The 27,099-nt window shown below is 39.0% G+C and overlaps 2 protein-coding genes across 2 annotated transcripts; both read right to left on the bottom strand.

Moving 5' to 3' along the window:
- Positions 1–4,273: 4,273 nt before the first annotated feature.
- LOC139716366 (uncharacterized) lies at positions 4,274–10,354 on the bottom strand. The gene is made up of 3 exons (XM_071627911.1): positions 10,277–10,354; positions 8,138–8,271; positions 4,274–5,356 (listed from the first exon to the last, which is right to left on the bottom strand). Exon 3 carries the CDS (start codon positions 5,291–5,293, stop codon positions 4,274–4,276), a length of 1,020 nt encoding a protein of 339 aa, XP_071484012.1. The 5' UTR covers positions 5,294–5,356; positions 8,138–8,271; positions 10,277–10,354.
- A 15,438-nt stretch (positions 10,355–25,792) lies between these two features.
- On the bottom strand, positions 25,793–26,845 carry LOC139716364 (carbohydrate sulfotransferase 3-like). Its single transcript, XM_071627910.1, has one exon. It carries the CDS (start codon positions 26,843–26,845, stop codon positions 25,793–25,795), a length of 1,053 nt encoding a protein of 350 aa, XP_071484011.1.
- Between the last annotated feature and the right edge of the window lie 254 nt (positions 26,846–27,099).

Genomic DNA, 27,099 nt, shown 5'->3' with positions numbered 1-27,099 from the left:
AAAGATCGGCATCAAAATAATAATTTCAGGGTTTTTTTGTCAATCACTTTTTTTTCAAATAATATTTATTCACTTCCATTCAAAAAATATAAAAGATGTCAATTCACTTTGGTATTACTGTACAAACATAGAATAATAATTTCTTTAAAGGTGCATAGTCCCGGTAGTGTAGAGGGCGCTGTTGATGATACTGCCGATCACCGTTAGCATTGATACGAAGATTACCGAAGTTGAGCTGTCATCAAGAGTAAAGTGCGTATGTGTTGCTAAGTAACGTTGCCTTCGTTGTCTTCTGTGCGCATCGCGCAGTCTGTAGTAATGCCAGGGTGCGTGCATATGTGTTTCTTATTATGACATCACAAAAGAAGTTTGCTGAAGCTGTCATCCCCCTCAGCCGAATCATGAGCCGAACTGTGATCGGATCACTTCTTCGGACTCGGGGAAGTGGGCCAGAGCGTAAGCGCTAGAAGAGTCGATAGCGTAGGTCTCTATAGGAAACTTGCACCGTGCGCCCGCGTACGCATTTGACTAAAACACCGGGACCATGCACCTTTAAAGGTGCATGGTCCCCGTGTTTTAGTCAAATGCGTACGCGGGCGCACGGCGCAAGTTTCCTATAGAGACCTACGCTATCGACTTCTTTTGGCGCTTACGCTTTGGCCCACTTTCCCGAGTCCGAAGAGGTCCGATTCACTGTAGTCAGTGGTCTGATCACAGTTCGGCTCATGATTCGGCTGAGGGGGATGACAGCGTTAGCAAACTTCTTTTGTGATGTCATAATAACAAGCACATATGCACGCACCCTGGCATTACTACAGACTGCGCGATGCGCAGAGAAGACAACAAAGGCAACGTTACTTAGCAACACCTACGCACTTTACTCTTGATGACAGCTCTACTTCGGTAATCTTCGGCAGTATCATCAACAGCGCCATCTACACTACCGGGACTATGCCCCTTTAAGATTATACCCCTCGTCTCAGCGCGCGTGCGCGCGCGCGCACACACACACACACATTTTCCCAATCAAATTTCGTTTTATTTCACCTCCGCCATAACGAATTATTCTTCCGATAGGTCTGCAGTAAGGCCTACAACGTTTCACATTGTTGGCGAATAGGCATTATCTGGTATTAATACACCAATTTGCATGACAAAACATGTACTTTGGGCCAAAGTCAAAATATGGAAAAACATAGTGAAATTGTTAGCATTTTTCTTGACCTTTGACCCCGCTTCTCTACCTAAGTCCAGTCTGGATTAAAACAAGAGAAATATGAGAAAACATGAGGAATGTAAAAACTATATGCACAGGAAATAATAAGCCTCTGAAATCAAGAAAATACATGTGCAGTTGTAGTACATATTGGGTAATCATCACTCAAGCAATTTTATTTGCGAAATGCGAGTACTTTACGAGAAACAGCAAGTATTTAGGCAGGTTGACTCAAGTTACACGCATAACCTTTTCATCTCAGGGTCAAAGATGGCTGCGTTTTCATACGTTTTATCAATCTTTCAACTGTGAAGAAACGAAACTAGACAAAGCATAACCCCCACCACCTACAACAGTTGTTCATCCCTGCACTATAGCCTTGCGTAAAGGCGGCTCACAATGGACGCGAATACGGCGGACGGTGGACTCGCGCGCACACAGCGATCGGATGGAAGATCGCTACTCTCGCTGCTCGCCGGTCGCGCGCTGTGGGTGCGAATCCATTAACAGCAGTCAAAACTATATCTTTGTCCGCCTCAGCCTACGACAAACGTTGATGAATTGCAAGAAATTATACACAAAAACCGCGTTTGCATATAGATACATTATAAAAATCAGTTTGCCTCTTCAAAGTTCACATTTGAAATTGAGAACCTGATGCTGAGTGAAGTTCATTATGTTTGAATATCATACATATAAGAAAGACAAACGTATACATGGTATAATTTATTATTTACATATAACGTGTATGATATGTCATGATAACGGAATACCTGAAAGACATCAGTATTCGAATGCAAAGCTTCGCCATATTCCCTAGCCAATCTAAGTTATCTGTGTCTACCTCATCAGTCTATAAAAGATAATTGCAAGATTTCGTTCACACACGTTTGACGATATCTGACAATGTGTGACAGTTTTCGTTTTCGTCGCCTGTAACTTCAATTTTAGAACATCTCCGGTAAGAGCAGTCTTGCCATCATCCCATTCTTATTAACCTGCAAAAAATTATCACTTTTATAATCACAATGCGAGATATGTTGTACAATTCACGGCTTCGATCACAGTTTCCTCAACATTATTCTTATCTATGCAATTATGTTTTGTAAATCATTGATCTGGAAACTCATTAAAAAAAAATCAAACGAAAGACGGCAAGTATGCCATTATGGTTATATTTCTGAGGATGGCCTCCAAATGTCTACATGTAAAACTTTTTATCTTACATGTACATACAATCTGATGATTTACTTCTTTATATACAGCAGTATAAACGTAACAACAAAATCTAACTTGAAAATCTCTCCAATACAAAGTTCTCTGCAGGTTGGTATAGGAAACATAGATACTTTCTATTTTCAATGGAATGCAATATGATACAACTGTTTTTTGAACGCTTGCAACATAAGTCTTAGAATTTGTGTAAACTTAAAGAAATGAGCTATTCTACAAGTGCAAATAACAATTTTGAGTAAAACTATATCTTCCATTTAGACATCTCACAAGTACATGCATATATCCATATATAATTATCTACTACATGATATATTCTATTCCACAATAATTCACTTTCCAGCATAAAAACAGAGCACTTGATTAATCGCTTTCAGAAAACAGGAGGAATGTAATCCATACCTTATCATCAAGTTGATGGAATGTGTCATTTACATAAAAAATAATTTTTTGTTGAATTCCCATTGTATTTTCGTTACATAGCTGTCCGCACCTGACGCCATAACCTTTAGTAATCTCCCCATCCAATGGTTTCAACACCAAAACTTGAAAAAGAAAATATTACTTTTAAATCGATTGCCCGATTTTCCTTCAACTTTCACTAATGTGTTCTGTACTTATGTTGCTGCTTTCACTCAATCCACATTTTTCTTTCGGTTTTGGTTTCCTTTAAGATTTGAGAGAAGAGGATTTGTAAAGGTTCCTTGATTTAGGGACTTTGTCTGTTTATCTGCCCATCCCGCGGGGTATTGTGCTCCAAGGGACCCTCAAGTGGTGGATGGTGCTCACTTGTGCAAATAATATACTGTATATTTATTTTGTTTGTTTGTTCATTTCCATCTTAGAAGATGGCTGGACAGCCTATATTTACCTACGTTAAGCTGGTCTTCCATGGGGTCCAGTTGGATGTGAGGTGGGACCACTTCACCGGGTTAAACGCCCTGTTCTTTGCGATGAATGAATGAAGTGGGATTTTTTACGTGCATGAGTTGTTACTCGCTCATACACGGGACCTCCATTTTATGTCCTGTCCGAGGGACAGAGTGTTTTGACTCTTGCTAGAGGGGACGGTATGCTTACACACAACATTCATCAGTCCAGACTCGGGTTTAAACCCGGGCCCTTATGATCGTGAGGCAGACGCGCTACACCCTCATGATAATACATGCCAAGTTTGGTAAAATTTTACCTTGCATTAAAAAAAAGAAAAAAAGGAAGAAAATGTAAATTTAGGCCACAATGGACCCCACAGGGCTCCAATCCAAGGGGGAGGGGTGGTAACTCTGGATTCGTCAGGAACAAGCATGAAACTGCAGTCATCAATGTACTTTAGTATAGTATAGTATTAATTTAGCATTATAACTTCTGGTTCTTAGAGAAGAACTTTTTTAAAAAAAGATTCCTTACGTGCGGGGACGGGGGGGGGGGGGGATTTGGGCGCCTCATTGTAACAAACTGAGATCCTATCCCCCTACAGGGATGCTACCTTTCAAGTTTTGTGAAGATCCGTTATAGGATTTTGAAGAAGGAGATGAACATGTAAAAAGTTCTAGTACGACGCACGACGCAAGACATAAGACGGACGCCTGACTTAGGAATTGCTCATTTGAGCCTTCTGTTTAGATGAGTTAAAAATGAGCCCATTATTATCACCACTGTGCACAATTAATTACATCCACTTTTAGGTTTCATAAGAAGAAGAAGAAGAAGAAGAAGAAGAAGAAGAAGAAGAAGAAGAAAGGATATAAAGAAAAAACACACAAAACAAAGCAACAACATTAACAGGTTGGTGTCACAGTCTGCATCCGTCATTCAGACTGAAAGTCAATCATTCGCCTCCGGTCTTGCCGCTGCGTCTCCATTTCTTGGCACTAAGGGAACTCCTTCCGGGTCATTGTCAGGAGGTGCCCCATCGTCCCGAGCGTTTGGCTGTTGCTGGATATTTATTGGCATTAAGGGAACTCCTTCCGGGTCATTGTAAGGAGGTGCCCCATCGTCCCGAGCGTTTGGCTCTTGCTGGATATTTCTTGGCACTAAGGGAACTCCTTCCGGGTCATTGTTAGGAGGTGCCCCATCGTCCCCAGCGTTTGGCTGTTGCTGGATATTTGTTGGCACTAAGGGAACTCCTTCCGGGTCATTGTAAGGAGGTGCCCCATCGTCCCCAGCGTTTGGCTGTTGCTGGACATTTATTGGCATTAAGGGAACTCCTTCTGGGTCATTGTTAGGAGGTGCCCCATCGTCCCGAGCGTTTGGCTGTTGCTGGATATTTATTGGCACTAAGGGAACTCCTTGCGAGTCATTGTTAGGAGGTGACCCATTGTCCCGAGCGTTTGGCTGTTGCTGGATATTTATTGGCATTAAGGGAACTCCTTCCGGGTCATTGTAAGGAGGTGCCCCATTGTCCCGAGCGTTTGGCTGTTGCTGGATATTTATTGGCATTAAGGGAACTCCTTCCGGGTCATTGTTAGGAGGTGCCCCATCGTCCCCAGCGTTTGGCTGTTGCTGGATATTTCTTGGCTCTAAGGGAACTCCTTCCGGGTCATTGTTAGGTGGTGCCCCATCGTCCCCAGCGTTTGGCTGTTGCTGGATATTTATTGGCATTAAGGGAATTCCTTGCGGGCCATTGTTGGGATGTGCCCCACCGTTCCTAGCGTTTGGCTGTTGCTGGATATTTATTGGCATTAAGGGAATTCCTTGCGGGCCATTGTTGGGAGGTGCCCCACCGTTCCTAGCGTTTGGCTGTTGCTGGATATTTATTGGCATTAAGGGAATTCCTTGCGGGCCATTGTTGGGAGGTGCCCCACCGTTCCTAGCGTTTGGCTGTTGCTGGATATTTATTGGCATTAAGGGAATTCCTTGCGGGCCATTGTTGGGAGGTGCCCCACCGTTCCTAGCGTTTGGCTGTTGCTGGATATTATTAAAAGTAAAGGGTGAAATGATCATTATGAAGGGTCATATGGACTTCTCTTTCATTATCTATACCTTATAACGCTATATGACCAAGAAGTCGTTATTGCGAGCTTCATGATATTAATAATAGTGATGATAATAATAACAATAATCATGATAGCGATAATCATAATAACAATAAGGATAATGATAATGATGATGATGATGATGATAATAATAATAATAAGAAGAAGAATAAGAATGGCATTTATACAGCGCTTTATATACCGGTGTTTTAACGCACTGGTGCTATTCATACAAACAACAACAACAATAAACAAACAAACTAGAAAACATTTAGGCCCGAATTCACGAAGGTGGTACAATCTTTGTCCACGGATTAAACCATGAACAAAGACCGTAGTTTTGCATGGGGCGCCAAATGTCGCATGGCCTATTTCGTTACGAAATCAGTCATTTTGTCAACGAAATGTTCATTTCATTATTCATTTCAGATCCCAAAACAAGAGGTGCTGGCATGCTGATAATAGAATAGGGAAGAAGAGAGAGAAAGAAAAAAAAAGAACTGATAACATGGCTTTAAAAAAATACAATGTCGATAGTGAAGACAAAAAGTGATGGGTGAACGGAGCTGCTAATGATGTTTAAGAAAACTAAATTAAAATGAAACGTTCCCATACTTTTAAATTGAAGTAATCCAGAAACCCAGAGGAAATGTTTTCCCTTTCCTATGAGATCTAGATCCTATATCACGATTCAAAACTGGAATAAAACTCTGCATGTAGACAATGCAGAATTTGAATGAAATCTATTTTTTTTTTCAAAAATACCTTCCTTACATATGGTACACCACTTCATAAAACTGGAACAAAATCAAGTATAAATGAGTGCAAACTGTGAATATAACAATTCCATCAACAGTGATCAAAGTTGCATTTCCCGCCAGATGCAAAATTGGAACAAAATATAGTCAAAATGTTGCTTACATGTTGTTTACATTGCAGGCCAGGCACAACTGGATCTTATTTTTAATCTAAAGTTGAGGCGCTGTTACACAGAACAATATTGGTGGTTAAAGGAAGCCATAAGCCAAATATAAGTGTCTATTGAGTAGAAGTAGCATTATAACACACATCAGCCAAAGTTTGAGGAAAAACCGGACAATCGATTCAAAAGTTATGAATTTTTAAAGTTTTGGTGCTGTCATCACTGGATAGAAGACTACTACATAATATTATGCAGTTCATGATGCCATTATGGATAACAATCTTTATAGAAAAAATAAAGAAAATTCAACATATTTTCGCTTTTCTAGCATATTACGAAAGAGCTCATGACTTACCTCCTTCAGACAGCAGGGGGAATAAAGTTACCCGTAATAGTTATGTCAGTTACAAGTTTCTAGAATGTGTCCTTTTCGTGAAAAATGAAATTTCGCGGAATTCTTATTATGTTCCTTATATTGTTGTCCATAATGATGTCATGAACTGTTGTCTTCTTATCCCGCGATGACGGCACCGAAACTTAAACAGTTCATTACTTTTGAATCAATTTTCCTCAAACTTTCACTGATGTGTTCTATTTGTATTCCTACTTTAACTCAATCCACATTTATATTATTTTCACTGTATTTGGGATGTGGCTTTCTCTAAATTATCCCATAGCACACATCCACAGCAAAATGTGAGCGAGATCCTGTCAAGAAATTAGACCGCGTTCACGTCCACAAGAAATAGCGGGCGGCGTATAGCCTTGTGTCAAGGCCCTCTCGCTGTATGGTGAAGAGAGTCCAGCTTAGTGGGGTAGCGCGAGGCTGTCACGCTCGGCTGGGCTCGCTTCGCTCGCCCGTTACAGCGAGAGGGCCTCGACAAAAGGCTAGGTGGCGTATAGCTACTGATTTCAAAGCATCCTCGGGAGATATTTGAATTTATCTACCGAGGGAAGTAAAAACGAAGTGAGAGAAAAAAAAATCAACTACGCAAAAATAATGAAATAGGTTGTTCGTATAAAACGTTCGGTTAAGTGGTCTGTGTCAGATCGTAATTGATTTTGTTATAATCAAGTGGTTGGGATTTTTTTTCTTTCACTTTGGTAGTTACCCGACCACTGCAGGTGTAGACGCGCGACAAACTGTATGAAGTGACATAATGTGGAGAGTGAACGATTGATAAGATAGATCGAATACTCTCATATTGATATAGGTTTTTTCCACCCAATTTCATCACATCATATTTATGAAAAGTTTCACACTAAATATAGCCGCCAAAGTCGAATATAAGTGGATATCATCATAATATGTATGCATGTATATGAGTATGAAAGTTATTTCAGATGACTGTTTGTCGAAGAACGATGAAGTTCAGGATAAGTCAAAGGCCCCATTTCAGAGTGCATTAAGTTTGCATTGTTTGTTCAAACAGACGAAATGCAACAAAGAACATATTACGCAGTAATGGAAAAACACTGCCCATATGCTGTAAATGTTTGCTGTTTGAATTTCTTATTGTTCCTCATGGCAGTGCTGATACGAATTTTAATGCATTTCTCGCCCAATTTTAATTTGAACCCGCTTTTTACACGGGCATGTGAGAAAATCATGAAAAAGAATGCTGATGAAATCAAATTTGATGAGCTAGATAGCACTTTTGAATGTTGATTTCGAAGATCGTTTAAATTCGCTCGAATTTGAATGATCGCACCTGTTAAATCGAACGCAAATCTGATGAAATTATACGGGAAAACCTATATTACGTAAAATATTTTTCTTCGAATTCTTACGTTATTGTTCCGCAGTGGGCAGTTGACCTTCCGTAGAAGACATAATACCACCAGCACGACCACGACCAGTCCCGGGATTACGATGACACAGATCACTACAATGATTATCGTTTTCTTATTACCTTGCGACAAACCTGTCAATGTGAAAAAAAAAACCCAAACAAACAATAAAATGGAAGGTATAGACTGTAAGCCAGTGGAGCAGATGCATATTCCCACTAGAGTTAGATAAGCTGCAGTGCCGTGTACTAGTTTACATGCACGGCAAAGGTTTGTTTGTTTGTTTGTTTGTTTTTTTTGGATAAAGTAAGGTTTTCCTGGTCAATTTCATAATTTTGCCATTCAAGTTCCTATTTCGAGCATTCAATTTCAATATCGGAGCAATCAATATTGATGTTGATTTAGTCATTCAAATCTAAGATAGGAGCATGCATTTCACTGACTGACTGAGCAATGAGTTTTCAAGTTCATTTCAAGCAGGCGCTTGGCAGCAAGAAATATTGTCGGTTATTATGAGAAGGCAACCATAACTTGTTCCAAATAAGTGCATTCAATTCAAAACAGTTTTTGCATTCATTTAGCTTGGGGCCACGCTTGCGTGTCTTTTCCACCACCTTTGAATAGATTGATCTTCATGATGATAATTCATTTTGCCCTATACGCCAACCATGTCATTCTAAAATTGAACATCACGATGTTAAAATGGCAGTCGTATATACAGCCACATCAAGCACTATACTCAAGTATATACAAACGATCATAAACTAAAGAGAGATTGACTGGCATCTTTGAGAAAAGCGATTTCTACTTCATTGAAACTGATAACATAAACAAACGTCTTGCTTGTTTTGTGATATCTTATTGGTTTACACTTGCGGGACTATGTGAGATCTGGATTTTTGTTTTAGTTTGTCTTTGAATTGATGCATTATGTGGTTAGTGTTGGGGCATTGTCCTTTTTTAGTGCATGCAGTGTCACCAAGGAGTATGTTTAAATTGTCATTGTGTTGTTTGGATGCACTGCTGAATGGGCCTTATAATTCAAAATGTCTTGAAATGAATAATAAACCACGAATACAACAGAATAATACAACAACACTGAACATGTTATAATTTAATGCACATAAGCCTTGGTTGCGTATAAACCTCTTTGCTTGTTTTGTAAGAAACTTTCGCCCAATATACTGATACTGTTTGCCCCAGAATCACCCCATTACCCCATTCTTCAAAAAGCTGTTCTATTTACTTTGTTAACAAATTGATTGCACGAAGAATGAAACTGGTCATTTGAAAATGAAATTGAACGCCCCAAACAAGCTCATTGGGACTACCGCGTGAATTTGAATGCACGAGTAGGAAATAACGTGTGTGTAATGCCCGCATTCGGAAATGGAACGCTCATGCGTGAATTTAATTTGAAGGAAACGAAATGGAGCTTCCTTAAATGAGATTGATTGCTCGGATTCTAAATTTGAATGCCCGAATATCTTTGCCTGCGTGCGATGCGTGAATTTGAATGTGCATTTATGAATTGGAATGACAAAGGCATGAAATTGTCCGGAAAACCTATTACTATATATTTTAGGGCGCCCTCTTCCGCTATGTGTATTTGAAATCTATAGATGTGAGGATTAAAAAAAAAACAATTCCAGTGTTGCTTAATGTTAGTCAATCGTGCATTATTTACACTTTGGGACTCCCTAAGTGCATAAAGTTTAGCATCATAGGCATATCTCTATATACTTCAACTTCATAGGCCGTGAAATTTAGGTGAGAAATAAAATGGTTTGACTGAATTTGGCTGTCCGTTTGTCCGTTTGTTCGTGAGGACTCGCGGAGATCTGGAAACATATTTGAAATGCACGCGGTCATCAAGCACTTTGTGATATAGTTCTCTTTGTTCTATAGACCGGGAAAACACATAAAAGCAATGCAGGGAGCCTGCCCACTTTCAAAATTTTGGTGGCCACCAAAACAACGTCTTTTCTTAAACAACATGGTGTTCCGACATCTATTTCCATCACTAAAAATGTCGAGCCTGTGTTAAATAACTGGTATTCATCAATGGCCATTCATCTATAGCGCATTTTCCCTTCCAATCACCGAAATCTATAATGTAACCGAGTAAACTCATTGTACCGTTTTCAGGAGCACGATTTCCAGACCCAGTTACAATTGTCGTCTTGTTACTGCTCTGTGTTGTCTTACAGTTCTCACAAGTTGTCATGGCAACGTCACTTTCGTCTGTTTGGCTGTCCCGGGTGGACACTGACACTCTTGAGGGTGTTGTGGTTGATTCTCGTGAAGTCGTCGAAGTTGTCGTTGTTTCACAGACTGTGTCTGACGCAATAGTGCAAGTAGTCATGACATGCGTTCCATCACATTCCGAGCATTCGTGACAATTTGTGCAATTATTGAAATTAGCCAGGAAGAATTTTAGAGGACAATCTTCACATCTACAGGTGGGAAAATGAAACAAGGTGAGAAGAAAAAAGGAGATAATGTAAACACACTCATAAAGACGCTCATAATTCATTTCATTTCATTTATTTCATTTCATTTCATTTATTTCCACTTTCATAATTGGTTTACAAACTTATGCACTAAAAACAAACAGACAGACAAACAAACAAACAAAAATACATGGTGTCAAATATGATAGTGGCGGAATCATGAGAAGCACAAAGTAGGCTTATTGAAAATGATCCCTTAAGAAATATTGTGATGTAAATATATGTAATCATTAAATTTTATAATCATTGGTTTGTAACTGAATTGAAACAAACATGAATGCAAAATACGATAAGATTTACAACTTGAATCAAGAAAAAACGGATACGTGTAGATATGAAAGTAGAGAAGAAAAGAAAAAAACTCCATATTTAACTATTCGTCAACTTGTAACTTAATTACATCAAAAAGATGTTGTTTATATAATCTTTTAAATTGTCTTACGGTCTTACTGATCTTGAAAACTATATTCAAATTATTCCATAAAATAGTACCTTTGTAAAATATTGATGACTGCCTACAAGATGTGCGATTTAATGGGGGATGAATACTCGGAGCATTTCTAGTATTATAATCATGAATTGAACTATTGAGGGTAAAATAATCAGAGTATACATCGGGGAGAAAACTATTATTAAGTTTAAACATGAATTCTAAGGACACTCTTCTCTTACAAATCCCAGCAAGCAAAATAAAAAGCCCAAAAGGAAAAAATTAGAAAGAAAGAAAGAAAGAAAGAAAGAGAAAAGAAACAATGGGAGACGAAGCAGTATTTTGCCTGCGCAGATCCCAAACTGTGGAATGACGTCTTATCATTAGATGTCAGGAAATCTCTAACTCAAGACACTTTCTTTCTTTTTTTCGTTTGTGAACTGTTCATTATCATCAAGTACATCAGAAACTTTTGCAATGCAGAATATATGTATATAGATTTTGCGCTTTGTAAATTTATATCATTATCATTAAAAAAAAGTTTTTTTTTTCTCCACAGTGGAAACGATGGAATGGAGTCATAACAAAAACCTTTAAACTGTCCCGATTCCACAGCAATATTCCTTTTTACTCTGTTTCAGGAAATTAAAAAAAGAATACGCAACCACTTATGAAAGTCATGTTAATCAACGGTGTCGAGATAATTTGGAACTTCCAAACATGTTATTGGTACCATGGTCACTGTTCGATGATTGTATCAGAGAACACGAAAACGTAATTAAAAATCTAAGAAGTATACAGGGCCTACTGATTGTGGGGTTTCCTTTTTGTTGTTGTTTGGTTATCATGTACGTCAGCTTAAGTTCCTCGAAAGTGCAGGCTCTGCCCCGGCAAGAGCCCGCTTACTACATTTGTATATGCGAATATTGGGCTTTGGGGGTTGCACTGGGCATGTAGAGTCAAGTGAAAGTTTAGGTTTTCTCACATAGTTGTATGTTCACTCGCATTGATACATGAACTGACTTTCTTCTGGCCCGGCTCGCAGAGCATGAGACCTGTGGCACCGTTCGGGCAATCAGAACTCTCGTCGTACGTCATTTGAGAGTCAAACTCACAATCCCATTTCTGTGAAATGAATTCAGAAAAACATATCAAAGAACTCCGCTAGGAAGGTTTGAGAAAATTACATTGGCGCCATCTAATTTTACGTAAGCTATATAGTCCATCTTCAAGCTTCACATATTGTATTCGTATACATGTTGTAGGCTACTTTCAAGACTAATCATTGGGCCGAATGCATAAAACAAGCAATTGCTTCAAGCAAAAGCACAAGCTCGTCTAGCAGAAGGTCTAGCTCAAGCAATTGCTTAAAGCCATATGCATAAACTTTTGCTTGTGCTTATACCTTTTGCTTGACCCGCACAAGCAATTGCTTGCGTTTCCAACAAAAGGGACGTCACGCCTGTGCGAACACAAGAACAAAGGAGTGTGGCAGCATGTATTTGAAAGGGCATGTGTGTGCGAAAACATTTCCTGACATAGCAGAAGAGCTATGAAATGACACTCATAAATGCACACACAGAAGCACACACACAAGAATACACACACATGATTCCCATCACTGTTTTACAGCAGCCCGGATCTTCCAGATCGCACGTAGAGCGGGTCTATTTGCTCTCCACCGAAGTCAGACGTCTTACCTCTTTTTCATCACATTTTGCGTGCTAACCACTAGACATTCCCGTTGTTGAAATAAAAAAGTTTTTTACTCTACTTATGAGTAATTTCTTGTAGATTTATACCACTCCTTCACAAGTGTGGTTTTTCTTTCATGAATATGAAAATGATACTTAAAAGGGAACGTCCCAGCTAAGCAAAAGCTCAAGCTCATTTTACAGAGCTTGGAAAATTGTAAGCAACTGCTAGCAAGATCTAGCAAAAGGTATGTTTTATGCATACGTTTTTAAGCAAATGCCTGGTCTCTAAGCAATTGTTTGAGGGCAGCAAGCAACTGCTTGTGCTTGCTAGCAAGCAACTGCTTGTGCTTGCTAGCAAAAGCTTCTGCTCGCAAGCAATTGCTCGTTTTTATGCATACGGATTCGAGTATTCGAGTATTGTTATGCAAATGAGGTGAAACTGGAATTAATGTCAATTTATAGAGGACAAATAAGAGTAAAAATCTAACACCCAATCACTATTACTCATCCTTCACTTGTAAGAAATCTGCTCAAAACTAATAATTTCTCAGGGGTATGAATAATTTTGTTGTTAACTGTATATAGAGACATATATCCGGTATATACTAATACATTGCATTTGCTCTGCGTATTGGCAGTACTAGAAATAGTAACGATAATGTCTCAGTAGAGGAATTTGAATCAAAATCAAGGCAATTGCCATTTAATGCATTCCTCTATTATGACACTATCATTACTGTATGTAACATACATTTTTATACACATAGAGAGAGGGAGAAAGACACACACAAGGGGTCTCGACCGTGTGAAGAACCAGCGTAGCTTATACACAATATATACACTTGTATGTATATAATATATATATATATATATATATATATATATATATATTATACATATATATATATATTTCTTATCAATCACCAACGATGAATTTGATAGTTCACTTACCACATTCGAGGCCATGCTTCCATAGTTCCAGATGAGCGCGATAGACAGAAGAATACAAATAGTATTCTCTTTCAATGTCGCCATGTTTTCTGACTCTGTGATTTTAGAGAAATGTATACATCGTGTGTATATATCATAATTGCTATAATATATCACAAAATATCAAAACGATCGTGATAATACAAGACAAGAAAAAAAAAAGGACATGATGATGACAATATTGGCCACATTATGAATGATTGAAAGAAGTTTCAAATATCTTATTTCTAAAACTACAATCATCACCACGTGTCCACAATATTCAATATATCAGTCTATGTGAACTGAAGTCTTATCAGTTATTTACACGGCATCAAATTCGGACATGAAATAACGTATTGCGGTTTAATGTCGATATGAATGATATGAACGTGAATCCAGCCAACGAACTGCAAATAATGTAAAGGATGCGTAAATGTTGCATAATGAAGACGTAAATACCTACAGTGATTCGGACTGTCTTTGGGAGCAGAGAACATGATACAGAAAGCAGTCACAGAGACGTTATCGGCAGAGAAAAATTCACGAGGATCTTGGATATTTATATAAAGGCCGTGTCACACCTTTCCGGGCAAGCCTTGCGTGCGACCTACGAAGAACAATTTTTACAACCCGAAGGTCCCCGCAGATGACCCGCGCAGGACAGTACCTAGCACGAATTTCACCCGCAGTCTTCCGGAGGTGCGCGCGCAAATCTTTTTACCTGCAACCATGTTAAGGCCCTGTCACACCTTTCCGGGCAAGCTACACGGGCTTATTGCGTGTAGAGATTTTCCAGCATACCGGACAATTTCTGAGGGCGGACAAGGATTTGGGCGAGTCAGTGCATGTGTCTTACTTGCTGGACGCGTTCTACTTAAATTCGACTTGCGGATATACTGTGTGACCTGTCTACCAGTCGCGTGGGGGCTGACAAATCAGTGAAGAAATTCCTCTGAAGGAATGACAGAAGTCACACAGAATGTCATTATCTTGGCTGCATACGGGGTCTGCAAATTACCTGCGTACGAGTTGCCTGCGAGATGCTGCCGCTAGGGGCCTCCTACTGGCGTTCTGCGTGGACCTCTCCGGGCATCCCAGTGACTCACCCGGAAAAAGTTTTGGTCATGCTCAAAACTTGGCTGCGGTTAAATCGGACTTGCGTGCGCACCTCCGGGCAACTACAGGCAAGATACGCGCTAGGTACTAACAGGTGCGGACCAACTGCGGAGAGCTCCGGGTAGCAAATTTGTATTCCCGCAAGTCAAGCCGCAAAACTTCCCCAGATACGGTATGACAAGGTCTTGAGCATGCTCAAAACTTGTTCCGAGTGAGTCGTGGTTGTTTATTTATTCATTTATTTATTAAAACATCTTTATTCAGGATTACATGATCAGCAAATGTACTGATTTTCATCAAGGTCCTGAGATACAAATATCATATAAAATCATTTACAATATATACAGATACATACTGAAAAAATTCCAAATCAGCTACAGTTTCATCAAAATAAGGAAAATGGGAATTAAATACATAATAAAAATTTTCATTTTATTAATTTACAATTAAAGATAAATCAAAAATTTTTGCACTTGAAAGATGAAACTCTTTTTCAGTTGAGATAAAAACTACCACACATACATACACACAACACACGTACGAGTACATATGTACACACACACACACACACAACACACATACGTACACACAACACACACACACACACACACACACACACACACACACACAAATTGATACATAAAAGCCAGCACACACATACATACACATCAGTCACATCACATACAAAAAGTTGAATGGAAAAACATACTTCGGCACAGCATAACCATTACAATGCAGACACACACTCGCAACATACAATAATAAGCACAGGTTACTCACTGAAAAAGAGGGGAAACCTTTCAAATAATCACCAAACAATGATTAATGATATAAATGAATAATCATATGTATATGAATTGAAAACAAGGATCACAAAGAATAATTTCCTGTAGCTGAGATGTTTACAAAGAGAATAACAACGAAGCAAAACAATACTACACACAAAAAAAAATATAATCAGTCAAAACAATGGTCAAATTATATATAATTCTGACCAAACAGAGATAGTTAAATGTAACAGTCAGTTAACTGACTATGCACCAAAAAGTCAGTTAAAAACACTAATTTGTTTGGGCAACAGATTAAAAATATCTTTTTTTATGTAACATTGTAAAACTGGTTAACGACTGAGCATTTTGTAAATCTTCAGATAAATTGTTCCAGACTTGCGCACCTACATATCTAAAAGATCTTTTAAAACACTCCAGATTAGGGGCAAGACCATGAATACACTTGAACATCAAAGTAGCCAAGAAATAATCCCGTCTTTGTTCAAAAGATTGCCAGAAAAGCTCTTTCACTAAATCTAAACCATGAGTAGTAAGAAAGTCAAAATTCCCTGTAACAAAACGGGCTGCTCTCTTTTGCAATCGAACAAGTCCGGATTTATAGCCAACACAACAATTTCCCCAAACAGAGCAACAATAATCAGTACAAGACTGAATAATCGTTTTGTAAAGGATATTCAGCAATGTATTGAGCATTCAGAAATTTACGTAATATACCAAGAAAATTGATTTTAAATGAAAGAGATTTACAAAGTTTGTTGACATGCTGTTTCCACGACAGGTTCTCGTCGACTTCAATACCCATATATCTTATACTTTTTACTTGTTCAATCTGATGATTTTCAATAAATATATTAAGCTTTTCAGACGAAGAAGATTTCAAAAGCATAACTTTAGTCTTATCAACATTGATTTTTAATCTATTATTTTCATACCACTTGCATAATTCATTTAAACAATTTTGCAATGTAACAGTAACCTGATCAAGATTTTTGTGGGAAACGTAAAATACAACATCATCAGCAAAAATACAATAGCGAGCTGAGTTCAAACTTGTTATGATATCGTTAATGAATACAAGAAATATAGTGTGGCAAAGTGTGCTCCCTTGGGGGATACCTATTTTCATTTCTCTCATACTCGATAAAACACCATTACAAAAAACGACTTGTTTTCGACCCGATAGGTAATTTAAGAACCATTTCAATTCAGTATCCGAAACTCCATATTTAGTCAGTTTGAATAATAAAAGATCATGGTCAATACAGTCGAAACATTTTGATATGTCTAGAAAACATGCTGCTACCATTTCATGTTCATTGAATGCTTCATACCAATCATCTGCTACTTGATGAATGCAAGTATTTGTGGAATGATTAAGTAAAAATGCATGCTGATCAATCGCAATAAAGTTATGTTTTCGAAGATAAGATAAAAATTGGGAATTTACTACCTTCTCAATTGTTTTGGCAATAGGCCAGCAATAGGTCTATAATTAGATTTGTCAGATTTATCACCTTTGCCCTTATAAACTGGTGTAATTTTTGAAATTAGCCAGTCAGTTGAAACATCACCTGTTTTTAAACTAATATTAATTATCTGCATTAATGACTCAGATATAAGCGCAGCTGACATACGCAACAGCTTAGTATCAAATGAAAGTACATCGAGTTTACTATATTCATTCAGATTTGTAAGCTGTCTGCATACTTAATCTATTTCAACACCACTGAAAGAAAATTTATACAGGCTAGGTGGATTATGCCATACAGGAAATTTTCTTTGGAATGAATTAGCTATGGTTCTGCTAACATTTATGAAATAATCATTCATTTCATCTGCAGTTATTTCACTAGGCAAGGTATTAACAGATTATGTAATACCAGTAACTTTATGAAGTTCTTCCCAAAGTACTTTGGGGTTGTTTACGTGACTCTTTGAAATATCATCAAAATAACTTTGGTTTTTCTTCCTAATACACGTTGTTATCTCATTTCTTAATTCACAATATTTTACTAAATCAGATTTACATTTCGATCTCATAGCAACTCTTTAAAAATAATCTCGTTTATGGATCATTTCAATAAACTGTCTTTCACTCAGTCTCTAGATTGTTTCAATGGGGCATGCTTATTACACATATCCAAAAAAAAAGCTTCTTTCCACATACGCCATTGTTCTTTGGCTGAACGATTGGTCTTTTCCAGTGGATCAGTCCCAGATAATATATCAGATTTTCTTATATCATAGAGAAAAGAATCTTTATCAAATTTCTTATAACTACGATAGATTACCATTTTATGTTTACTCGATGGATTTTGCACACCTATCACGGTATAGATAAGATAATGATCACTGAGGGCTATTTGACCAACTTCACTCAATAAGTGCTTTTCAGGAATAGAGCATAAAATAAGATCAAGACACTTAGAAGAGGAGGTGGGGACTCTAGTTGGCTTAGTGATTAATTGAGTTAATATGAATACATTTTCAACTGTTTCCTTGAAATTATTTCCAGACAAATTGGGGGATATATAATCAACATTAAAATCGCCCAAGATTACAACGGCTTTCATTTCAATTACGGCTTTCTCTAAACAATTAATAAAATCATTAAGAAAAATACTCTTTGAGTTTGGAGGACGATAAAAGCTTGCCAATAACATCTTTTCATTTTTACTTAGACTCACTTCAATCCAAATCGACTCACGTGTAGGGTGTTCTAAATCACATCTTGAGTTACATGAAATTGATTTTTTTTTACAAATATGCAAACACCACCACCTCTTTTCTCTTCCTTCCTATCCTTACGGAAAACTGAATACTCTTCTGTGCATAATTGTTCGTTGCTAAAAGAATTATTAAGCCAAGTTTCCGAAAGACAGAGTACATCAAAATCCAATTTATATAATAAAAATCTTATTTCATCAATTTTATCGACCAAACTTCTAACATTTAAACGACCAACTTTGAGACCACTTACAGAATCTAAATAACTTTGACATTTATCATAATCATTCTGAATGGTTTCATCTACAGGGCAAGATTTGTCAGAAAGAGCTTCAGTTAGGGGAAGGTCCTCAGGAAAGATTTCATTGGCACTCTCTTCCTGGCCCAAGAGCTAATACGGACAAGATTTGGATTTTTGACCGTATTGTGAACAGCAATAACATCGTAGATACATTCCATGCCTGCACACAGCATGAGAGCGATGGTTTGGTTCATTACAGAAGTAGCATGTTCCAGTCAAGCTGTTTGTCAAGGGTGGAAGTTGTACAACGGATGCAAACGACTTTCCCTCCGGATTTGAGAAGTAGTTACTCTGTTGAAATGGGAATGGAGGTGGAATTCTCGGGTGTGTGTGGATTTCATTGCTGAACGAGCGAGGCAGGCCAGGTGAAATGACAGGTAAGCTCAGCGATCTGGAGCCAAAGGTTGGTTTGAAGAGGGTGTTCGCTAGCAGAGGTAAACGCAGAACACCAGTGGGAGACCCTTAGCGGCAGCACCACGCAGGCAACTCCAACGCAGGTACTCTCAGTCCCTGTATGTCGCTCTTCAAAACTAAGGCCGTGTCACACCTTTCCGGCAAGCTAATCGGGCTTGTTGCGATGAGGGATTTTCCGCACGCAGGAAAATTTTCCGCGGGCAGACAAGAATGTTTGCGAGTTTCGCACCTGTTTCTTACCAATTAGACACGTACTACTTACCTTCTACTTGCGTGTATTCCATGTGACCTGCGTGAAAGCTTTGAAACCGATCCGTTTTCTGTTACGAGCGACTTACAGGTACTGAGATGTACCTGCTTTGGAGTTGCTTGCGAGGTGCTGCTGGTAAGGGTCTCATACTGGTGTTCTGCGTGTACCTCTGCGGGCGAATCCCCATGACTCACTCTGAACAAGTTTTGAGCATGCTCAAGGCCTTGTCATACCACATCTGGGGAAGTTTTGCGGCTTGACTTGCGGGGGAAACGAATTTGCTACCCGGAGCTCTCCGTAGTTGGTCCGCACCTGACAGTACCTAGCTCGTATCTCGCCTGTAGTTACCCAGAGGTGCGCACGCAAGTCCAATTTAACCGCAGCCAAGTTTTGAGCATGACCAAATTTTTTTCCGGGTGAGTCGCGGGAATGCCCGGAGAGGTCCACGCAGAACGCCAGTAGGAGGCCCTTAGCGGCAGCACCTCGCAGGCAACACCCACGCAGGTACTTCGCAGTCTCGTATGCCACCAAGATAATGACATTCTGTGGGATTTCAGCCATTCCTTCAGAGGAATTCCTTCACCGAGTTGTCAGCCCCCACGCGACTGGTACAAAGGTCACACAGTATACTCGCAAGTAGAATTTAGGTAGAACGCGTCCAGCAAGTAAGACACATGCGCTGACTCGCTCAAATCCTTGTCCGCCCTCAGGAATGCCCGGTATGCTGGAAAATCCCTACACTCATCAAGCCCGCGTAACTTGCCCGGAAAAGTGTGACAGGATCTAAACATAGTTGCGGGTAAAAGATTTACGGGCGCACCTCCGGGCGACTACGGATGAGATACGTGCTAGGTACTGTCATGTGCGGGTCATCTGCGGGGACCTCCGGGTAGTAAAAATTGTTCTTCGCAAGTCGTACGCAAGGCTTGCCCGGAAAGGTGTGACACAGAAAACGAATCGGTTTCAAAGCTCTCACGCAGTTCACATGGAATGTACGCAAGTAGAAGATAAGTAGCACGCGTCTAGTAAGTAAGACACAAGTGCGAAACTCGCAAACATTCCTGTCTGCCCGCGGAAAATTCTCCTGCGTGCTGGAAAATTCCTCCTCGCAACAAGCCCCGAAAGGTGAGATTATATACGGCCTTTAGGTTGGACACGATCGAGAAACACACAGGTCTACACACATAGTAGCCAGATATGTGTCGAGGCATGAGTGTTCGCACGAGAATTACAATGTATTTTTTAAAAGTCTTTCTCACATGTATATTGTTATAATAAATTCAAGGCTTGTGTGCGAAATGTAAAGCACACATATAACATGAACGACTCATTGCTCTGATAGAGTATTTGCTTTTCTCAGTGTAGTAGACCCGAAATACGACCATATAAAACCGAGCAGCGTCAGCCTACATCTTGCACAGAAGTTATCATTTCGATGGAAATAACAGCCTGAATAGAAGTATAGTTCTTATCATCAATGTCGAAGGAAAACCGAAATTATACATAAAGTACGGAATTTGCTTTCACTTCGTTAAACCTGACACAAAACGGGTTGTAATTATTGGTATGTAACAGCGCATTATTATTTTCTTCGGAATTACAACATTTTGTTCTAAGATAGCTTTTATCGTCTATGACAGCGTGTGAAACTTTGCTTTAATAATCAGCAGACAAAGGTTAATATTACAGAAGTTATTACTCACATCAGGCGCAGTGCAATGCAGTGATTTCACAAAGTTGAAATCAAAGTTCGTCAATCAGGCTTCCTGATGTTTGAAATGCAGTGATTGATCTGAACAAACTTAATGCTCGCATTGTGAATGTGACACGTAGACTGATATTGACAAGAGCATACTCATTCTGGCACAAAAAGAATCCTCACTACCTTATTTAGACGGGGTAACACTTTGAGCAACATGGACCTTGATCGATGGTACCCTAGCGCGCTAAAGTTTTCTCATTGTATAGGAAACTGATCGTGGGAAAGAATGCAGAATAGATATTACCAGCATGCAAAAGATATACAAAAAATGCGCTACGTTTACAGAAGGTACAGCTGATCAGCGGAATTTGACATCAGAGACTGCCTATAACCTTGTAAATTGGCAGCTGAGAATACAACGTACAATACCCTAAAAGGCACTTTGAATAAATGTATCTTGTTCTAGTTAGGAAATAACAAAACAAAATGAATGTACCTTCTTGAAATACAATAAAGGATTCAGTTTTAAAAGATGTCACATTATATTTGTATGTTATCCACATCACAATAAGTGGTTGTCTTTTAGTCATTCTATTGACCTTACTTCCATTTAACATGTCGAAACCTATTTTTGTGAAATAAAACCCCTAACTAGTGATAGAAAGCAGAGTAAAAAAACAACAACAACTATATCCTTCTTTCGGGAAAACGTCGACGACGCTGTTTATGCCTACAAACATTTCCTTTCGACTTTTTTCGACATGAGTGCGTAGCAAAGTGCAGCACCGTACACGTGTGCAGAGAGACCTCCCCAGGTCAGTTGCCCTGGGTTACCATTGTACGAAAACGATTACCGTCACGGAACCCTATTTCATGTCACGCATAATAAAGACATGCATATGATATTATCACGCACATTGCATTTGCAAACATTTTTGTGCTGCTCATTCTATGCGTGTTAGGGGGGGGGGGAACACACACACACACACACACACACACACACACAAATGAAATAGAATAGATAAACCTCCAAATGTTGTTATGGCGACTGTATGACTCCGCTAAAGTGCATTATTCTCTCAATAGCTCTTGACAGTACAATTCATGCTGCCAGGGTCAGATTTCACAATGCAATTAGAAAAGAATTAGAATTATAGTCATGTATCTCTGAGGTAGAGTATCGTTTCTTTTGTTGTTGTTGTTGTTGCTTTTCTCTAGTGTGACTTTAATTCCCATCCTATAATGTAGACTGAAAAGCCAATTCACGTTTCTTTTACGGTAGAATATAGTAATCTCACATCAACAGATCTGTTACCGCTTCAGCAAGTTCACACATGGAAATAAGAATTATAGAATGATAAAGATACGAAATTCTAAAGTTTGGTGAATATTATCTGACGTGTAATTTCACTTCAGTATTATATTGCCCACGAGGAGACTGCAAACTTCAAGCAGTCCCCCCCCCCCCATTTCCAAAAATGTAAATTCTAATTCGATATAATCAGAAAGGCCACATTTACAATTGGTTCACAGCATTTTGCTTTGTTACAACATTGCAGGCCCACTGGAATGTGTTAGGAGCCTACTATGTGTATGTAAATATTTAGTGTTGTTGGAAATGAAAAACAAGTGAAATGAAACGAAATGAAATGAAATTGAACAAATGATAACATTTACAAATGAAATGAAATGGTGTTGTCACTGCTGTGCAGGACCCCATCGGCTTAATATGGAAACTAAATTATCTCTTTGTTTAAAAAAAAAAAGAGATAAAATCAGAGAGATTTAAGTTTATTATGAAGATGAACATCATTTGCCTCAATAAAACGCGTATGATTGTATACAATATTCACTATTTCGTGAGACACGCAACACCTTAGAATTCAGTACGATATTTCGAGCAATACACTCTATAGTTTGAATTAACATTCAATAACACTGCGTCATATCGCCACCTACATCTGTTATAGTCATTGTGTCAATGTATCATGGCACATTTTACGTGTTTTGTCAATCACAAGGTGCTAAACGATTGTATAATATCGACTGCAATAACAAATGATGAAAAACACGCCCGAAACAGTTGCATATACATGCAGCGCACACATGGAAGCAAAAAGATAACAGATGTGACGACGATTGGCAACGAAGCCCGTTTGCATTTACCATATAATGCAAACATATAGTTGCTCTTGTCATATTTGCCGTATGAAATACTATCATTTCAGCAGATGAATTCAGTATTTGTATTTGTATTTGCCTTTATCAGTATTGGAAACAGGTCTGCCCAATTTTCGCCCCTCGCACCCATTTTGATTGAAATTAAATGATACTGATGATATTTATATTTATCTCCTATTGGCCTATGACATTCTTCTCAACCTGGTGGCCTGTGTAGGCTATTATAGGGATTTCAGAATTCAGTATGGAACAGATATGTTGGAGGGACTTTTTATCCACTCCTAGATAGTCCAGGCAATCCGTCCTTCCTTGATTTAAATTTGAATTTGAATTCCTCAATCACACACACACACACACATTATACACACACACACATTCATACATGTATATATATATATATATATATATGCGCAGTTACATACACACAACACACACAACACCACACACACACACACACACAAACAAACACACACAGACACAGACACACACACACACACACATATATATATATATATATATATATATATATATATATATGAAATAGAGCCTATTTATACATGTATAACACACATACTTCTTGATATAGAGCTGTGATGTTTCTCAGTAGTTGGGCGCGAGTTTCTCGCATGTGACCGCAAAAAATAAAAATAAAAAAGCTAAAAAAAGATTGCTATTTGATCTAACTAGTCTTCAAAAAAGATCGCAGGAGCCAAAGTGGGCCTCTGGCTAAAGAGAAGAAGAAGAAGAAGAAGAAGAAGAAGAAGAAAAAAGTGTGTGGATGAATAGTATGATTTGTGAGGGTCCATTAGTATACTCAATAACACTCGAGATAAACACAATCAAAGTGAAGACAAAGTTATAACTTAGATACATTGCATCAGCCTGTTACACGAGTCTAGGATCATGATTGTCAACTCTTTAGATTACATTCGACATTGTTGGGGGGTATTTTTTAAATTGAAATCAGGTATTCCCTGTCAACAGCGTATAGATTACAATCGACTTTGTAAATTTACTGATTTAATTTTGCCAAAACAGAAAGAAACTAATGTCCATGTCACTAGAATGCTCAACACAGATCTAAAAAGAGAACATCCGGTACACTTTTGAATTTTGAGAAATAAATGTCCCTTCGTGGTAAAAGCAACAGAATGACCCAAACTACGTTTATAACTCGTATATGCAATTGCCACTAACTCAGAAAAGGGAAAAGACGATTCATTTACATCTTCGTTTCAGTCAGTTTGTACCATTTGTATCATTTATCTTTTACAAAGTCGAATGTTTATGTTTATGAAGTAATTCCAAATATATTATGCGTTATGTTTTGTTGGAAAAAGAAGAATGAAAAATAAATGAATTGAATTGAAATTGAAAAGTTACACATTTTGGACGCGCGCACCTCGAAAATGCTGGTCATTTTATTATCATCACGTTATTCGGCTGCTTAAAGATCTGTATGAAAACAACGTCATTGAAAATTCCGGCGAGAATTAAAAGCCACAGGCAACCAAAAACGATGCACGATCAGTGGCGGATCCAGAGGGGGGCGCAACCGGCGCACGCCCCCCTTTAATTTTCGTAAAAAACAAAAGAAATAAAAAGAAAAACAATGAAATGAAACCCGGAAGTGGCACTAGAAATATTAGTCACGCCCCCCCCCCCTTTACCGAATTCCTGGATCCGCCCCTGACGATACTTAACAGTAACAACTGGACTTTCCTTATTTCAAGTTGTTTATCCTGGCCATTCCGTATGCCTTGGAGCAAGCCAAGAGCTCATCAAAATATCGCAATTGGTCGTGTGATGGATCCTTTGGGGTGAAGTCACAGGCGTAATGTGTAATTTTTAACTTCGTTATCTACAAGAGGTTAGCAGAGAACTTGGTCAAACTAAACGCCGATGAACAGTTATAGCGGGTTCGATGCCTACAGAAGGTCGATGGCACCCGAATGACAAACGCATCATCGAGCTACATGAAGATGTGAATAATGGACACACGAAGGAAAAGGGATGGTTGTACACGAAGATTTTGCATTCGCCCATGGAATTTGCTGCTGGAGCATGAGAAACTCCACTGGCGGTCATACGATGACTTAAATTGCCCTCACAGATGATCAGCTGTTGATACTATATCGCAGCCGAATCGGAACATTAAAATTTCTTTTATCGTATATCCATCTTTGCTGGACCTCAGGGACACAGTGAGGCCTGCATTTCTTACGTTCATGTTTCAGGCTTCTTCCTTTAACAATGATATTGAATTCATGAATGCACTTCGGTCATAATATATATATATATATATATATAAATGAATATATATATATATATATATATATATATCTTAACCTTATTCTGAACAAACAATTTAGGGCATACAATTCTCATAAATGCATTTAATAAAATAAATCGGAACAATCTGCAACGTAAGTTTTTATTTTCTCCATCTTTAAAAATTGGGTTTAAAAATGAAAAATGTTGGAAAGATCTTGTGCAATAACGGCATGTTTCCAACAGCGACATTATTAAACACAATTAAAGATGTTGATAGTTCACTTTAGTCAATCTTGATCACCCTTAATGATATCATCATATCTTTTGTAACCCAGGATAGACATCATATCCATACATTCCTCCTCCACTTGTTCGATTTCCAGTTTGTTGAGATCCGACATCCATTTCCTAGCCGTCGCGCTGGAATCCTTGTTCGTTTCGAAAATTCCACTCCCGGAATTATTTGAAGCAGTAGTCCGCGTGACCCAGTCGACCACATTGCTCGGAAGAGGGAGTCCGGTAAACTTGTACAATCTTTTCGTCACCCCAACAGGATCATCCGCAAAGTCATCGTATCGGACGAGGTAGTAACGGCCTGTCAGCCAGTCTGGGAGCGGATAGGAGTGTTGCACATTCTCCCGAAGCCACTTACACATGCCGGGAATGGAGTCTCTCTCCTTCAATGTAAAATTTAGAAGACCAAGAGCTTGGAGTCGACTGGCCGTGTTGAGAACTTGATCAGGGTCCCCTTTCCGCGCATACTCTATTGTGTAGTGGATGCGTGAGGCAGCCGACCCACGTGGATCACGGACAAGGTGAATAATCCTCAAGTCTATGTTGTCCTCGACGACTAATGTCTTCAGTAGATCTAGATCGACTCGGAGTAGCTTGGTCACCAAACGGCCGCGAAACTTCAAGCAGAGCTCGCGGGTCCATCTTGCGCTGGGCATCAGGCAATCTTCGGCTGATGAGCGGCATATTGCTCCGTTACGTTCCCTGCCACCCCATCCATTAATGCTATCCACGAATCGCGGGCTGAAGCGACACCTCGCGTACCCGCGGAGGAATTTTAGAGATTCTTCGCGCGCTGGAGTGGAGAATGTCCCGCCTGGTAGTCTGCCGGTGCTACGCAGATCATCCACCATCCAAAGGGGCTCGTAGAGATAGAACAGGTCCAGGTTTTGGTTGAAAATCTCTCCGACGATCGTCGATCCGAATCTCCACTGCGTCATTATGACGATCACGGGCCATCTGTGTCTCGACGTCCCTGCCCACAGTGGTCGCTTGTGTCTCCCCTTTTCACCAATCACATGGAAATCCCGTAAGCTGCTTTTGTTCATGACCGATATGAAAGAGGCAACAAGGCATAACAGTCCAACAAATATAAGAAACCATCCCCGCGAATTTCGTAGTCCCCTCAACATGGATGCCATGTTTAATTCCTTCTCGAGTCAGACACAGGCGTTAAAAGTGGCTGGAAGATGAAATGAGATTCTATATCCCGCTGTTTGCAGTAATGATGGAATCAATTCATTTGTCGACACGTCACATTCATTGTTACAACACGACTTATGGCGAATTGTTTGAATAACGC

This window comes from Diadema antillarum, unplaced genomic scaffold, assembly GCF_040938485.1.
Source record: "Diadema antillarum isolate AM-2024a unplaced genomic scaffold, OU_Dant_1.0 scf00000064, whole genome shotgun sequence".
Taxonomy (NCBI): Eukaryota; Metazoa; Echinodermata; class Echinoidea; order Diadematoida; family Diadematidae; genus Diadema; species Diadema antillarum.
The sequence above is the reverse complement of the archived record's forward strand: the minus strand, read 5'-3'. Positions and strand labels throughout refer to the sequence as shown.